Source organism: Aulonocara stuartgranti (genome assembly GCF_965226115.1).
Source record: "Aulonocara stuartgranti genome assembly, chromosome: 6".
NCBI classification, from domain to species: Eukaryota; Metazoa; Chordata; class Actinopteri; order Cichliformes; family Cichlidae; genus Aulonocara; species Aulonocara stuartgranti.
Genome location: NC_138944.1, coordinates 40,455,245 through 40,473,506, shown reverse-complemented (window position 1 = coordinate 40,473,506; position 18,262 = coordinate 40,455,245). Strand labels below are relative to the sequence as shown.

General features: G+C 38.8%; 1 protein-coding gene and 1 long non-coding RNA gene across 3 annotated transcripts in view; one reads left to right on the top strand and one right to left on the bottom strand.

The window, feature by feature from the left end:
• vegfc (vascular endothelial growth factor c) overlaps window positions 1-18,262 on the bottom strand; it is a 100,953-nt gene that overhangs the window by 13,453 nt on the left and 69,238 nt on the right. The window contains exons 5-6 of one of the 2 annotated variants that reach the window (XM_082536088.1): window positions 12,158-12,213; window positions 2,485-2,791 (exon numbers count right to left, since the gene is read on the bottom strand). In XM_082536088.1, the coding sequence (XP_082392214.1) occupies window positions 2,485-2,791; window positions 12,158-12,213 (363 nt within the window). Of the gene's footprint in view, window positions 1-2,484; window positions 2,792-12,070; window positions 12,214-18,262 lie in introns of both variants that reach the window. The other variant, XM_082536087.1, reaches the window with a different exon arrangement.
• Window positions 7,120-11,594, top strand: LOC309708255. Its single transcript, XR_014277223.1, has 3 exons — window positions 7,120-9,549; window positions 9,748-9,836; window positions 10,492-11,594. It is a non-coding gene; the product is annotated as an uncharacterized lncRNA (long non-coding RNA).

Genomic DNA, 18,262 nt, shown 5'->3' with positions numbered 1-18,262 from the left:
AACAAAGGAGTGGCTCCGTAAGAAGCATTTGAAAGTCCTGGAGTGGCCTAGCCAGTCTCCAGACCTCAACCCCATAGAAAATCTGTGGCGGGAGTTGAAAGTCCGTGTTGCTCGGCGACAGCCCCAGAACATCACTGCTCTCGAGAAGATCTGCATGGAGGAATGGGCCAAAATACCAGCTACTGTGTGTGCAAACCTGGTAAAGACCTATAGTAAACGTTTGACCTCTGTTATTGCCAACAAAGGTTATGTTACAAAGTATTGAGTTGTATTTTTGTTATTGACCAAATACTTATTTTCCACCCTGATTTACGAATAAATTCTTTACAAATCCTACCATGTGGATTCATGGATTTTTTTTTCACATTCTGTCTCTCACAGTTGAAGTGTACCTCTGGTGCAAATTACTGACCTCTGTCATCATTTTAGGTGGGGGAACTTGCACAATCGGTGGCTGACTAAATACTTTTTTGCCCCACTGTAAGTACTTTTACTTTTGATCATTTATGGAAAATAAATTTATTGTAGCCATTATCTAACTCTCTGTGAATAGTACTCATGGTCATTGATCAATGGTCATATTAATAATAATGAAAGTGAGCTTGAAACTCATTGTTAGCTAGTGATCTGATCCTAGTTTTAGTCATTGTGCATCTGGACCATGTATAAATCCATGCATTTTTCCTACTGAAAATGCAAAAGATTTTTTGTGATTTGGCACTATATAAATAAAACTGAATCAAATTGAACTGAAAACACTGCATCCAGAACAACAAAAACAACTTTCTAGGAAACCCTTCCCTAGTTTATTGACCATGAATCAAAACTAATAAACTGATGTTTTCTTTGAAGTTATTTTGGTCCCTGGTGGTTTCTTCTTCAGTGTGCATCACCCGTCCCTGAAGCAATAAATCATTCCAACTTATACTGCTACCTCAAGCCTCGACCATAGGTACAATATCCTATTTTTGGACATCTGTGTTTGGTTTATGCCTCATGTAAAAGAGCTTTCTGTCATACTGTTAGGTTGTCTGAACATAAATCTTGTCCAAATGTATATAAAGTCTCTGAATGTTGATCTAGGAAAACCTGTAGGCTTATATTAACTTTACAAACCTTTCCAAAATGATCTATTTTCTATCTATTTTTGAATATTTTGCATCTGGTGATCTCTTTTAGTCAAATCTGTCATGATCCTGGGTCTTTTGACCCAGCATTTTGAGTTTTAGTTTATGTTTAAGCCCTTCAGGTTTTCTAAGTTCATTTTTCATCATGCCTAGGTTGTTATAGTTCTTTGTTATTAGATTCCCCTTGTGTCTTCCACCCATGTTAAGTCTCCCTTGCCCTTCATGTGTTTCATGTCTGTGTCTTACGTTGTCTAGTTCAGGTTGTCATGTCAGCGTCTTATGTTTCCTGTTTTATTTTGAAGAGGTCTGGTGTTCCTGTGTTCCACTGTGACGTCGTTATGTTCATGTGTGTCAGCCATGTGTTCCCACTTCTCTCATTAGCCTCCTGTGTGTATTTAGTCTGTGCGTTCTCATTCAGTCTTTGTCGGATCGTCTGTGTTGTTCCCATGCCAAGTCCTGCGTTCAGGTTTTCATATATATATGCCCGCCCAGCAGTCCTCCCTGTGTTCCAGAGGCTCAGGAGAGTTCAGTCCACAACCATCATCTCCACCATTACTACTGCATGCATTTCAGTCTATAGCTCAGTCTATAGCCCACTTTCCGGGCCACCAGCTGGACGTCGCTGCCGTCCGCACGGTCGGCTGCCAGAACTGTTTCCACACCGCTGCCATCCGCACGGTCGGCTGCCAGAACTGTTTAGACTCTGGTGCTGCTGTCCTCCGGGTTGGCCCACTGAACTGAGCTTTGGACTGTCCCCTGTGCTTCTGGTGGACATTTTGTTTTGGACTTTGTTTGGACTTTAGTCTGTGCGTTCTCATTCAGTCTTTGTCGGGTCGTCTGTGTTGTTCCCATGCCAAGTCCTGCGTTCAGGTTTTCATATATATATGCTCATCATCATTGCCATGTTTAGAGTTTTGTTTGTTTTTCTGTTTGCCAGGGTTTTTCATAGTTCGTGCTTCCTTTCTAGTTTACCCAGTTTAGGTTATTGCTTAGTTTGCATTGTTTTTGCCCTTTTATTTTGTACTGTTCTGTCTGCCTTAATAAACAGCTAATCATCAGTTAAGTTTGAGTTTTAGAATGTCTGTACCTGGGTCCACTCTTCACACTCCACGCAGTTTGCCTCGGCAAACTGTGACAAAATCTATGCGTCTAAAACTTTAAAAGACGTTGATTTAACGTGGCTGATAACAGTCTTTGGTGTATCTAATCGGTTATGTATAAGCTTAGATTTAATATTCACGCTGTTGATTGAAGACAAGGTTCTATCTATTCCAATCCCATTATTCTTGCCAACAATGTTATTTTAAATGAGTAAACGGCAGATGGAAGGTAGTGAACTTCTGACATCTTTCCTTACCTGCATGTGGCTTGGTGGAACCTCCTTCCTTTCAGGAAGCACTTATTTGGCGACTCATTGCATTCACAGGAGCACTTTGTCTTGTTGAGAGGCTGATGTCTTGGGCATGTCTTGCTGCATGTGCACTGACAGGTCTCCTTGTTGAATACATGGCAGGATAGGCTAGGTGGCAAGTTGCAAACACACTGGCAGGTATTGCGATTCAAGTGATGGTTAGGACCACAGTCTTGAGTTTGGTGGCACACACACTGACAACTTTCCACGTCCAGTTTCTTATTGGGGCCACATAAATCTGCTGAGAATATGTCTGTAGAGTTGGAAGAAAGAGAGACACTGATGAAGTTGGTTACTTAAACTTAGCATGAACTACATAGATCAGCACAAACTGATGGCCAAACATTCTACTTCAGGATTTTCTGGTACAGAGCAGAATTACTTTCTCACACAGATCCAGGTAGAATAGAATAGATTGAATAGAATTTTTTTTCCATTAATAGATTTCCATTAAATACACTGCAGGGTCCTGGCCTGACGAGGTAGCTCTTCTGTGTTGTGCCATCCGCTTCGCCAGAGGTTGTTTGGTTTCCCCGCTGTATAAATCCTGGCAATCCTCCTGGCAATTAACAGTGTACACTATATTACTCTGTTTGTGTCGGGGGACCCGATCCTTGGGGTGGACCAATTTTTGGCGCAGCGTGCTTTGGGGTTTAAAAGCCACAGAGACCTGGTGTTTAGAAAAAATGCGTCTCAACTGTTCCGATACTCCTGACACATACGGGATCACTACAGATTTTCTCTTAGGCAACGGTTGTCCATTTTTACAAGAAAAGGGAAAAGCCATCTCTGAATCGAGGAGGGGGCTTAAGGGTACATCTTTCTAGTGATGGGATTTCCGGCTCTTTTTAGAGAACCAGCTCTTTCGGCTCCGAACCGGCTCTTGAGGTTGTTTTGTTGCTTTAATTAATTTATTATTAACAATAATATAAAAATATGGAAAAGGAATTACTGATGTAAAAAAAAGTGGTTTTATTTATATATGCTTAAATATAAATATATGCAGTGGCCCGTAGAGACAAAGCACGTACAAACTCCAAAACACATTTCTAGCGTTAACTGAACTTCCAAAACAGAGCTACTATACAATTGAAAGCATATGTATATTGTTTGTGTATTTATACACAAGCACTCATATATATATTCAAATGATTTAAAAAAAAAATGTTAATTTACCTGTTACTACCACACACCAAATCCGGTCGTTGGTAGGTCCTGGCTTGTGTAGCCACTAGGTAACAAAAGCTCAACACTGCGCTCTAGCATCCTGGAGCACTTCTGTTGTCTTTTGTACATGTTTTGGAGTTTTTACGTGTTTTGACTCTAGGGTACCGTAAATATACTTTTATTTATTCACTCCACATAAAATGTAATAAAGAAATCATATAATACAAAAACCAACTATTCACATTTCAGCTTTTAAATATTTAAATTTTCAGCTTTTTCCTTTTACAAATTTAAAGTGAAACAACACAAAACACTGCAAACCACAACACAATTAAATAGAAATTACAATATGAAAACAAAAAGAAGATGCACATTCTCTGTCATATGGGCCTGCATGAATAAACTTTCTGAATCCTTTATCATCTGCAACTGAAAATAATTGTGGATGATTACTATACCTGTATAATGTGACGTTGTTGTCCCTGGCTCTCTTTCTCTCTCTCTCCCTCCTGCTCTGTTCCTGTGCTACTGCCAGTGTAACTACTGCCCCTCCCCCCTTTTCCCAGCGCAAAGCACAGGGCTTGCCTATGGAGTGAAGCGGAAAAAAAGTCCGAGAGAGAGGGTGAGAGAAAGAAAAAGCACTCCCAATAAGGAGCCGGCTCGCGCCGTTCACGTCAAAGATCCGGCTCTAAGAGCCATTTCGTTCGCGACCGACACATCACTATTCCTCACCCATACAAATCATTGAATTCAGATGTTCTAATCACTTACATGGCCACAGGTGCATAAAATCAAGCACCTAGGCATGTAGACTGCTTCTACAAACATCTTTGAAAGAATGGATCGCTCTCAGGAGCTCAGTGAATTCATGAGTTGTTTCGTGATAAGATGCCACCAGCAACATAAGTCCAGTCGTAAAACTTCTTTGCTACAAAACATTTCAGTCAATTGTTAGTGGTATTATAGCAAAGTGGAAGCAACTGCGAACAACAGCAACTCAGCCATGATGTGATAGGTTCGTTAAAATCACAGAGCGGGATGCTAAGGTGCTGGCCAATTTTCTTACACCAAATCATAACAGACCTCCAAACTTCATATGGCCTTCAAATTAGTTATAGAACAGTGCACTGAAAACTTCATGGAATGGGTTTCCATGGCCATGAAGCTGCATCTAACTCTTACCCAATGCAATGCAAAGCATCGGCTGCATGGCATGAAGCATGGCGACACCGTACTCTAGAGCAGTGTAGTGATGGATCACGCTTCCTTGTCTGGTTATCCAATGGATGAGTCTGGGTGTGGTAGTTGTTAGGTTTAATGTATGTGTTGTAGGTTTCCATTTAAAAAGCTAGAATGCTTCAGTTTGCTCTCTATGTAACCCACGCATATGAGTACGTGGATTATTATACCTTTCTAATGTGACGTTGTTGTCCCTGGCTCTCTTTCTCTCTCTCCCTCCCGCTCTGTTCCTGTGCGAGTTTAACTACCGCCCCTCCCCCCTCTTCCCAGCGCAAAGCACAAGGCTCGCATGCAGAGTGAAGCGGAAAAAAAGTGCGAGAGGGAGGGTGAGAGAAAGAAAGAAAAAAAAACAACAACCCACGGCTCGCGATGAGGAGCTGGCTTGCGTCGTTCACGTCAAAGGTCCCGCTCTAAGAGCCATTTCGTTCGCGACCAACACATCACTACATCTTTCGCCATCTTACAATGCTGTGATTGCAGCCATTCTCCAACTCTCTGTGAATGGTACTCATGGCCATTGATCAGTGGTCTTTGATCAATGGTCATGAGAATTTGCATAATGATGAAGGAACTGACTTCCCAGCCCATTGTTCCTTCAGTGGTGCTAGTTTCAGTCATAATGCAAATGCACTGTTTACAAGGTTGGATGAAACCTGCAGTCAGCTGAGACTGAAGAAGTCACTTGGATGAGTGACGAAACGTTTCTCCCACTGAAAACGCTACGTTCAGATGAACAGAATCAACTTTTGGAGATTTACTTACCTGGATGATTGAGCATGCATCAAATAATAAATTGTGTTTAATGATGACTTAAATGTGATATATATGCAAAAAAAAAAAAAAGAAGAAAGAAGACAAAAACTATCAAATCAGAAATGGGACAGAAGCTTTTACATCACATGGGACAACACAGTGAAGAGCAACTACCTGAACTGTGCTCCCATCGAGGTCGATTATTTTGTTAATAGTATTACATGTCATTGCGTATGACTCTGAATACTGTGACACCTCTTAAAAAAATCAAAAGTACTTGACTCTCTAGTATAACTCTCAAACATGCCCCTTAAAGCAGATGAACTATAAGCTAGAGAGGAAAGGGTGTCTCACTAATTTAGAAAATCTTCATTTAACCTGGAAAATGAGTTTGCTACTCCACAAGAAAAAAAGCTGCAGTAATTAAACCATTGCTTAAAAACCATCTAAGCTAATTATAGGTCAACATATAGACTCTAAAACAGCTAACTCATTATCTGCAGAAAAGTGGTTAATTTGCAGTTTCAGTAAGGTTTCAGTACTCATCACAGTACAGAGACAGCGTTAGTGAAAGTTACAAATGATCTGTTTATGGCCTCTATGAACTCATCTCTGTGCTTCACCTGACCTCAGTGCAGTGTTCTATACTGCTGACCATAATATTTTATTACAAAGATTAGAGCATACACTAGGAATTAAAGGTACTGAGCTGCAGTGGTTTGAATCACATCTATCCTAATAGACTCCAATTTGTTCATGTAAATGGTGAGTCCTCCTCACAGACTGAAGTTAATTATTTAACAAATTTAACATTCTGCTCCTCACATACAAGGTCTTAAAACAATCAGGCCCTTAACCTTGTACCATACCATCCTATTAGAGCACTTTACTATACAGTATAAAGCACCTTGAGATGACTGTTGTTGTGATTTAGCACCAGAGATGGGCAGTAATGCGTTACTGTAATCTGATTACTTTTTTCAAGTAACGCGTAAAGTAAGGGATTACTATTGCAAAAACGGTAATTAGATTACCGTTACTTTCCCGTAGGAACGCTGCGTTACTGCGTTACTAAAACCGTGATTTTTTTGCGAGAATGTCTCATGACAGTGACGTAAGCGAGTGCGACGTTGGTGACAACAGCTGTGTGCAGATCAACAATGGATCACATATCGATTGTGGGAGAGAGTATGAGCGTGCAGCGTTTAAAGCGCGGAAGTACTGACCTTACTTTGAGTTTGATTCCATAAAAAGTGACAAAAAATATTAGCGTCTGCTGTGCGTGGGAAGAAAACTTCTTTTTACAGCGAAAAAAAGCCCTAAACAAGAACAAAGTGCGCAACGACGTAATGGGAAATTCACAGAGAAACTTGCAGATTCTTCAACTGACCGCTGCGCACACCTGCACCAGGGCAAACCACTCTGCACACATACATAAAAAAAGACATCCTCATTATTATGAGTGAATAGTGTTATCATGTAAGGTTACTCTGAATTTCCTCTAATAGTTTTATCTAATCTAATTGAATCTCTCTACTCTAACCTTAAATACCAACAATAATATTTCACAGCCCAAAGGCTTCATTATAGTCATTAGATTTCTAAACAAGGCTACAATACAGTCAACTCACAATAACTTACATGACATGAAAGAGGTTGTATAGGAATTTTGGTGTTGTAGTTTACCTGCACTATAAAGCCTAGCTTTCTGCCATGAACCTGGCTGCAGATGAAAATGAAACTTGTCTTTTCGATTCTAGAACTTTGCAACTGGTCTCATAGAAACTGCTAATTTGTCCTTTTTTCAGTTTATTGACTTTGTTGAATTTTTTGGTCTCAGTTGAATTTGCTTGTGTTGTTGTACATGTAGTGTTTTGTCAGTGACACCACTTTTGTAATTTTGCTCCGTACCCTGTGTCCAATTATTATGTGATTAAAATACATGCTTTCAATAGGTATTTTCAAAAGTACTGCATGAACTGTTTAGATATTACAGCTGTATTTACATATTGTTCCCATTTTTAAAGGTTCAACAGTCACTGCACAACATATTGTTCAATGTAAGGATTGTTATTGATGCTTGGATGAAAATCTATTTCACTTATTGTTTGGCTGAAGTCTACAACCCTGTGCCATCACAAATGCAGTATCTCCTCCATTGAGACACTGCCAGGCCTTTGCAGTCTGCCATAGTGTCAAGTACTACCCAGTGGGGTCCAAACCCTTTTCTAGGTCTCCGCAAAATAAACTGGACAAGCTGAGAGCCAGGATTACAACACAATGAGAAATAAGAGAGCTCTAATTTTCACTGAGACCTGGCTTTCAGAAAAAGTTCCAAGACTGCCGTTCAGATACAAATTCACTCCGTAACTTAAGTACATGCCACACAGAAACAACTATTGTCACGGCTGTGGCAGCAGTCGTGTGGTGTAGTGAAGGAAGGACCCAAACTGCTGGCACTGGCTGTGATGCGAGTAAGCTTTATTGCAGAAGGTGAACACAACAAAAGCAAGGGCAAAACTAAAACATAACCTAAACTGGGAACAGCTAAAGAACAAACCTAAAATCATACAAACACGGGATGAAGAGCAGAAATGGCACAGAGGATGTTGGGCAGAGAGACACAGAAATTACACTAGGCTACACAGACGACTTGGCTGAGGTGTCCTGTGGGAGCAACACCAGAGCTGGTGATACCACAAAGTAAACAAACTGATCAGGAAGACTTTATTGTTGGCTGCAAACTGGAAACCTTTGGAGATGTTTCCAAAGGTTCTGGCTCTGTTTCCTCAAGGACAGATTCTTTTAGATCATGTTCAATAGTTTTTTACAATATATTTATCATATCTTCATCATATATATATCGTACATATATCATATATATATGTTATATATCATATAACACTTTTGTTATTGTGACGAAAGAATTTCCCAAATATTTGATAAATGAATTATTTTCTATCTCATCTTAAAGTCCTGGCAGAGTATCTCAACGGGGGAGATACGCATTTATGATAGCACAGGGTTGTAGACTTCAGTCAAACAATGAATGAAAAAGATTTTCATCGTGGCTCAGGGGGTTGGGAAGCGTATCTGTAACCGGAAGGTCGCCGGTTCGATCCCTGGGCTTTCTGTCCTGGTCGTTGTGTCCTTGGGCAAGACACTTTACTCTACTGGTGTTGGCCAGAGGGGCCGATGGCGCAATATGGCAGCCTCGCCTCTGTCAGTCTGTCCCAGGGCAGCTGTGGCTACAACTGTAGCTGCCTCCACCAGTGTATGAATGCGAGAGTGAATGAATAGTGGCATTGTAAAGTGCTTTGGGTGCCTTGAAAAGCGCTATATAAATCCATTATTATTATTAAAAACCTTTAAAATGGGAACAATGTGTAAATAACTGTAATTCCTAAACAGTTCATGCTGTACTTTTGAAAATACCCTTAAGCCACTGTGGGCATGTAGCTCTTGTAGCCTTTTGAAAAAGGCTACATCAAGGCTAACAAGGCTTTATCTATCCATGATGCCAGATGACTCACAACCAGGGGCGGAGCGTGAGGGTGGCTTACTGGGCTTAAGCCCGGGTTGTTTTGTCAGAAGCCCGGGGTCTTTTGGAGTGTAATTTTTTCATAGTTAGATGCCTGGCTGACAACTGTATAAAACAAAAAGTACACACAATATTCGAAGCACATAGTGCACACTGAGGGAATTTACGACTGTGCGTGAATCCCCCCTGATATTGGTATGATCCGAGCTCAGGCACTAAGCGACTGAGCGAGAGGGCGGGGCAGCTGCTGCCTGTGTGCGCTGTTGGAGAAACGGAGCTAGCCATACTAAGGAGAGCTTAAGTTTGACCAGGTACCAAAGCAAATCATTCGTACCGTACAAATAATGTAAATATGACGGTGAACCACGAAAGATTGATATCAAACTGATCACTTGACCAATATTACCTTACTTGCTCTTCAAGTGAATCAACAAATGGCGAAATGAAAAGCCGAACAAATGCTATTTTTTTAGAGTCTTAGCTTACGTGTGTTTATTTCATATTTTCAGTTCTTACCCTCCCCGACTAAATCGGTTTCAGTTATGTACTGAAATATAAGAATGGACATTAGAGGCTTCTTTCAAAGAAAAAAACTCAGGTAAATGTTATTTTATATATTATGCTTACTATGTTGTTCAGTATATTTCTATGCAAAACAAGAGGAATTTCAATACACAGCAGTATATTCACAGTTTAAACCAGATATTTACATACACTTTATGGAAAACACAAGAACATTTTTTTACTGTACAACATCAATTTAGAGTAAACTTGTTTTGTTTTGGATAAATATTGAAATATCTTTTGAATTAGTTAAATGTCAGAATAAAGAGAGACAGAGCTGTCTATTTTTTATCACTTTCATCAAATTTAGGAGTACATATACACTAAGTTTATTGTTAATTAATAAGAAAACTCCAGACGATTCCATTCTGAGCTGAAGAAGCTTCTGATAGGTTAGCAGAGTCCATGTGAGTAAATTGGTGGCACACCTGTGGATGCATATAAGGCAAAACACCAGGAAAAGAACTGTGGAGCTCCATAAGTGTGGCTCAGTTTGAATACAATTTGGTGCCATTTGCAATTAAGAAATACAGACAGTTTCTCTCTTTACTCTTAAAATTAACAAATGTTTTTTATATTTATCAATCTAAAAAAATAAACATTTAGTCTGATTTGATGTTACAATTAAAAAAGTGTTTTTATCTGAAGAGTAAATATCTGGTTTCAACTGTATATTTGATGATTGTCAGCACAAAGAGGGAGAGAGAGGAGCAGAGAGGGAGATGGAGGAGAATGAGGACAGAACAGAGATGAACAAGAGCAGGTGAGACAAACATGTTAGTCAAATGGTTGTTTACCAAAAGTATCACCGTATCATAGGTACTCATGTATCTTGTACCTAGTGTTTCTTTTTAGGTTTGTTATTTTTCAAATTCTATATTAAGTTATGCAGGCTTGTTTGCACAACAAGGCTAAATAATTACATAAACTTTTCTCAGTCTAAATAGTGGACTTTGGTAGAATTAAAAAATAAGTGTAGTGCAGGTCTATGATGATTTTTAGTGCTACTATCATCTAGTTCTGATTCTGGTTCTGTCTTGGTTAAGTCCTCAGTAGTCCTGATTTTGAACTGTTGTAGTCCTGTTTTAATTCCAGATCAGTTCTTGGTCTGGTTGAATTGGGGTTTAGTCCTCGTGTCTTGATACAGGCCCGACTTTGTTCTGCCTTGCTGCTTAATTAAAAAACTAGTTTATGGTGTCCTGCATATGTGATATATTTTTTTCCTATATGAAGTCATTCTTTTTTGAACAAAACTCAAAACAGAGCCTATTAATCTTTCAGTCTTTCAGTCATTTCTAAAATAATAATCCCACATGCATACTACCCTTTAGGGCTAAGCCCCGGGTGTTTCAAATGTCTGGCTCCGCCTCTGCTCACAACAATTAGTTTTACTGTAGGTACATGTTAAAGACATAATGATAGGTTTGTAGCTTGAACCTATTCGCTGGAACGTTGAAGGCAATATAATTACACATCAAAAGAGGGTAGTCTCACCCTAGATAACACAGTGAGGAAGTCCAGCAGTTAAAGCACTTAGACTAGAACAGACGTAGCTACGTTAATCCTACCATAAAACAATAAGACAAGGTACGACCTCTCTCGTGCTCCCAGAGTGCTTTCTAATACACACAAAGTTTGCAGACTATCACTACACAATTGATTATACACCTCTAAGCATATATGGTTAAATATTTCTAAGCATAAATGACAATCAACAATACAAAACCTAACACATAAATTCTAAATTCAGATAAAAATTAGGTTATTGTACTTGGTACTAAACATTTTAAAAACATGGTATCTAACTAGATTCTTACTCTGGATGGCATTACGGTCTTTTTTGACCAGCATATGTCCTTCAATGTACACAACAAATATGCATATCTCTAAAATTAGAAACATTTTCTTCAGAGCCATAATGAAAAACTAGTTTATGCATTTATTACTTCTAGGCTGGACTGTTGAACAGTAGCTGATTTAATTAGAGTACTTTAATTTCACATGAATTCGGTGATGAGGTTTGATTTTAAGTAGTGCAACTACATGCAAAATTAAGAACCCCACAGTACCATTAACACTGCTTAGTACTGCAGATTTAACTTTGTGGAAGCAGATGATAATCTTATGCCTACTGCATGCCTGTCACCAGCTATAATTGTTGTTTTTCTTACTCTCTCTTTTTTTTTTTTTTCAAAATTGCTTGGGTAAAATAACCAACTGTAACTTTGCAGTATTTTCTTAAAAAATGAAAAAAAAAGATACACTCACCAGTGTGCTGCTGGGAGGGCTTTGTAGGGAACACTAGTGGAGGAAGAGGATTGACATGCATACTGGCAGTGATACTGATGCACCTACATTGCCTGTTGCTCCAGGTTTGACCAAGAGGACACGTCCTGTTGGCTAATGGACACCTTCAATAGACGGAGACAAAAAAGATTGATAGTACTTAGTTAATCCACATGTTCTGACATTTTGTTTCCTTTTTTCTGTGTTAGGCAATATAGATGTGCTCACTGGTTCACTCAGAATGCAGCAAAATGCAGCATCAAAAGAAAAGCCCATCACACAAACCATTGTGCAAGGTCTTTCTGCACCTTTGTGCTAGCAATATGCAAGAAAATCCTGAATTTAATTTTCTTGAATATATTAAATGACTTAATTCAACCTTATGTATTTTATATGATCATCAGTGATGAGCAGTCCTAAAACATTTTTAATGAGAGTGCCTTTGTTTATTTGTTCTCCCAAGTCTGGGTAATTGGTCAAGAGGAAAATAATAATTTGGACACGCATTATGTGTATATATGGACAGAGAAGAGACAGATTATGATGGAAACGTCATGGATTTAATTATTATAACAAATACATTCCTCCTAATAGATGGTTTATGCTTTTTCAGTGCTGGGGAAAAGTATTTGTATATTTATCACTCTAATAAATGTGTAAGATCACCAAAAACATCTTACTATTAGATTGAGATAACCCAAGTAAATATGAAATACAGTTTGTAAATGATGAAATACACCTTGACTTGGTCCCTAATGCTCAATGTAGCTCCTCTGTCGTAATTCCACCCCCTTCTCACTTCCTCTCTGTTTTTCAACTTCTGTCTTTAATTGATATGCTGATCTCATCCACAAATCAAAGCCTTCTACCTGCCAGTTTGATCCTATCCCCACTGTCCTTGTCAAAGCCTGTTTACCCTCTCTCCTTCCCCTCATATCTGCTATTATTCACTCTTCACTCACCACTGGAACTGTTCCTGCTTCTTTCAAAGTTGCCGCCATTACCCCAATCCTGAAAAAAACAGGTCTAGATCCCAACAACTTTAACAATTTTTGTCCTATCTCCAATCTACCATTCCTCTCAAAATTCTTGAAAAAATAGTTGCTTCACAAGTCCATCTACACCTAACTGATAATAACCTTTACAAACAGTTCCAGTCTGGTTTCCATCCTCTGCATAGCACCGAAACTGCTCTTATAAAAATAACAAATGATCTTCTTATGGCAGCTGATTCTGGTCTCCTCTCCATCCTTATTCTCCTTGATCTGAGTGAAGCCTTTGACACCATCTGTCATCCCATTCTTCTTAGCAGATTAGCTTCTATTGGTCTCTGTCATACTTCATTAGCCTGCTTTAAATCATACTTGTCTGACCGCACTCAGTTCATTCAATTAAAATCCTTCACTTCTCAGCCTTCTCCTCTATTTACTAGGGTGCCCCAGGGATCTGTCCTCGGGCCCCTCCTTTTCATCCTTTACCTTCTTCCACTCAGACACATTTTTCATAAGTATAACATTCAGTTCCACTGCTATGCCGATGACACCCAGATTTACCTCTCTAAGTTTCGCATCCATTTTAAAATAATCCTTTATACATTTAAGGCTATTCATTCTCTCTCTCCACCATACCTCTCTGATTTAGTACAGATGAACTTCACATCTGTGAAGTTCATCTGTACTAAAGAAGAGAAGATGAAGATGTGAGGCACCGGCCTCACATCTTCATCTTCTCTTTCTCTATCTGTTCCTTCCGCTCATCTGATTACAATGGGGAGCAGGGCTTTTAGTTGCTCTGCCCCTCGACTTTGGAATTCCTTACCCCCTGACCTCAGAAATATTAGTTCATTCCCTCTTTTTAAGTCCACCCTCAAAACTCATCTGTTTTAAATTGCTTATGTTTAAACCTCTGTATGCTCTTAACTTTTATCTGTTATTCTTATTATTGTGTATATTTCCAGTTTTTGTGTTTTTATTTGTTGTACAGTGTTCTTGGGTGCTTTGAAAGGTGCTATTTTTAAATAAAATGTATTATTATTATTATTATTATTATTATTGTTGTTGTTGTTGTTGTTGTTGTTGTTGTTGTTGTTGTTGTTGTTGTTGTTGTTGTCGTCGTTTGGATGCTTTAAGGCATCCACACTATTGAGTTCCTGTTTCTCTTTATTCTTTATCCTTTATTGTTCAAGTTGCTGCTTTCTTTGCCGCTTAACTACTCCCTCAGTTTTCAGCCGTTTTTCACCGTTCAAACTCTCAACTGTTCTGCTCTTTCTGCTAATGCTTGCTATGACTTTTGGTACTTATTACTATTATACTTTTTTAACTTTTTAACTTCCAAAATTCTGCTAAAATTTGCTTGATTTTGAAACTTAACTACATCCTCATACTTTCACGTAGAAACGCCATTCAAACTTTAAAACGTTCTCAAATTATTGGGCTATCCATGTACGATTCAGCTTTTTCATATCTGTTACCGTTTTAATTTAATGCCTCTTCAAGTTTTCAGTTGCAGCTTTGTGATTTTTCAGAAAATACATGCGTCGTTATGGTTGCTATGCAATTAACTTAGAGTGGACACTTGAGCTTTTTGAATTTTCTCTTCATGTCCGTACAACTTCTTGCTACTCGCTCAATTTCTACTCAAACCCCACAAATTATACATCAAAACGTAGGTATTTTTGCTGGCTTTCAGAAAATGTCACTATCATTGTTGTGGGAGTTACAGGTTTTTGCAAATCTCCTCAGAGCAACACAAAGTCTGAATACTCTCCATAGACGGTCAATGGAGAGCTTGTTCAAAATCAGCGCTGGAATTCTCTAATGAGACGCATTTTCAAATCGTCATATCTCCTTAACGAAGCAAAGTTAAGACATGAAGCTTGTCTTGTGCCAATATATCTTCAGACACTCCTGAAGACACTCACAATTCAAGAATTTTTCATTAACCTTTTATCATTTGGCCATGAACTCTCTCTGTGCCTGTGTGTGTGTAAAGGGCTGCACCAGGTGCAGCTGTTTAGGGGGGTAACAGGCAGCCTCTCTGATCAGTGGATTCAAATTGAGCAGCTCCAGGCTGTTTGACTGACCTGGAAACGTAGGTTGTGTCCAAATTCATGGGCTGCATCCTCCCGAGGACCCGGCCTTCGCGGTCTATGTGGGCCGGGTCCTCAGAAGGTCGGGTAGGCCGGAAGTAAATGGCTGGCGAAATTGGACGGTCTAGCCTTCTGATTAGCGTCACCGCTGTCTCGGCGGAGTTTAATAAACTCGGTCGTCTGCTCCTTGCTATCTAAAATATAACAGGACACTGGCGTAAATTCTCGACCGTCTCATACTTCTGTTTAATCAGTTTTCTGTTTGACGTTTAGTCAGCTGTGTAAAAACCAAGGAGGAACCCACCTAAAGTTTTATTTTATCTAATCTAATCTAATAACTTTAATCGCAGCCAAACCGATTTACTCACAAACAAACAAAACACTGAAAAAAGCCCAACAATAAATTTTTTAGGTTGTCTAAGTGACTTATATATTACGTTTAACCCGAGTAGCGAAAGTCTGCAGTGATCTGAAAATGATGTGCTGGGAGTTGTGCCGTTCTCGGCGGCTTCAGTGACTCTCGGGCTCCCGGCTAGCTATCGAGCTGGTGGGTAGCAGACATCTCCGAAAACGTCGAAGCACTTTTGCTAATATGCAATATCTTGATAAACCGAGCAGATATTTGATGTTTACACAGCTACTTTCTACCCTGAAAATATGTTAAAAGTTTATTTTGTGACCCAGAAATAGTAGTATGAGTAATTTTAAAACTTAGTAGTGACCACCATTGTTGGAAACTGGAGTTTGGCTCGGCCGCGCTATGAATTCTGGGATATGGTGGGCCACAAAGGACACACCCGACCATCCTTCAAATTCGGGGAAAAGGAGGACGCATTTGTCGGCTGCATTCGGAGGAGTCTACGAATTTGGACAGCCTTTGGCGCGTCGCTGTGACGTTGGTTTACAAATGCGGCCTCAGGAGGATGCAGCCCATGAATTTGGACACGACATTAGAAGAAACACTATTAACAACCCCTATTCACATCCTCTCTATCTCTCTGTGTTTGCGTGTGTGTGTGTGAGTATGAGAGTGAGAGAGAGAGAGACCGTTTTTAGGCTGCATCTCATTAGTGGATTCAAATTAAATATATTCAGACTGGTTGACTGGCATAGATCCTGTATCCATATGTGCCCATAGCTCTAATTTTGCGTATCTGCTGGCTGTTTTTCTAAAGTTTGTGAAAATTTGTTTTAGTTAAACAATAAGTAGTTTTGAGGAAAATCCACCTTGTTAAGCTGGTAATATTTGTTTTCCAATATTTCTTAGTATTAGTTATTAATATTCTGCTAACTCATAGTATTTCTGCTATCACATAGTATTTCGGGTATTTTTTAGTATTTATGGTAAATCATAGTGTTTTTTCTAAATCATAGTATTTCTGCTAAATATAGTATTTCTAATAAATATAGTATTTCTGCCAAATCATAGTATTTCTGCCAAATTATAGTTTTTCTGTTAAAATATCATGTCTTTCTTAAGTCACAATATTTTTGCTAAGATGTTATGTTTGGGGTTTTTTTGGGGGTTTTTTTTTTTGGTTTTTTTCTTGCCTGTCCCGTTTGGCTCTTTTGCCATCAGAATTATTGTCTAAAGGCAAAGAAAGATGCCCAACAGATTTACTTTACCAAATTGACCATCCCAGCCTTACTGTAATTGTCCATTTGATTCACCTTTTATTGTTTATTTTATTTTCACTTACTGAATACGGGACAGACTTGACTGGGGGAAAGAAGGGGAGAAAGAAAGAGGGAAAGAGAAACAGCTGAGAAGAGGGACGGGGGAGAAGGGCAAAAGAACTAAGATGTTATGTTAATGCTCCATGTCAGAAATATTTTGCAGAAAGCCCATCTCGCTGTCTATGTTAGGAAGGGGTGCAGCTGTATTGACAGGAACAACTACACAGCCTGACAAAGCAGACAGAAGCAGCATCTCTGATTGGTGGATTCAAATTGGGCAGATCCAAGCTGTCATAGATACAGTTGAAAATATAAAGCTGAAAAAAGCTGATGTCAGTATTTGAAAAAGGTTTTGAACTTGTAATAACTTCACAGAAGCACTGTGTTGTGTGTGTGTGTGTCAAAGTCAAAGTCAACTTTATTGTCAATTCTGCCACATGTACAGGACATACAGAGAATAGAAACTTCGTTACTCTCAATCCCTAGATAAAATAGAAAATGAACATTTAAATATAAGAGTGATTAAAAATGCAAGTAAAAATTTTTAAAGTAAAAAAAATTAAATAATATAATACAATTTTACATATAACAAGAAAGCTATACAATATACAATATAAGGGTAAATGACATTGAGTGCAAACCAGGCAGAGTAGTGCAAATAGGCAAATAGTGCAAATGGAGATTTGGTAATGTACGGTATGAGATAGTGTAACACAAAGTTAATGTGTGTGTGTGTGTGTGTGTGTGTGTGTGTGTGTGAGAGAGAGAGAGAGAGAGAGAGAGAGGGAGAGAGAGAGAGAGAGAGAGAGACAGAGAGAGAGAGAGAGAGACCCTTTCTTGGCAAAATCTCATTGTAGGATTCAAATTGAATATATTCAGACTGGGTGACTGGCAGAGATCCTGTGTGTGTGTGTGTGTGTGTGTGTCTCTGTGCACTTGCTTTTCCATATGTGTCCATATTTGTAATTGTGTGTATTTGTTGGCTGTTCTTTCTTGTTTTTGTTTTTTTGTTTTTTTTTTTATTTCTGCTCATTTGTCACAGGTGAACAACAATTAGTTTTGAGGGAACTTAACCATGTTCAGCTTTTTTCAGCTGGTCATTTTGCTTTTCCAGTATTTCCAAGTGAGTTATTACTTTCTGCTAAATCATAGTATTTGTTCTAAATCATATTAATTCAGCTATATCATAGTATTTCTGCCAAATCATAGTGTTTCTACTAAATTATAGTTGTTGTTTTTTTTTTTACTAAATATAGTATTTCTGCTAAATCATGGTATGTTATAATATTTGTGCCAAATCATAGTTTGTCTGCCAAATTGCAGCATTTCGGCTAAATCACAGTATTTCTGCTGAATCAGAGTATTTCAGCTATATTGTAGTATTTTCCTAAATCATAGTATTTCTGTAA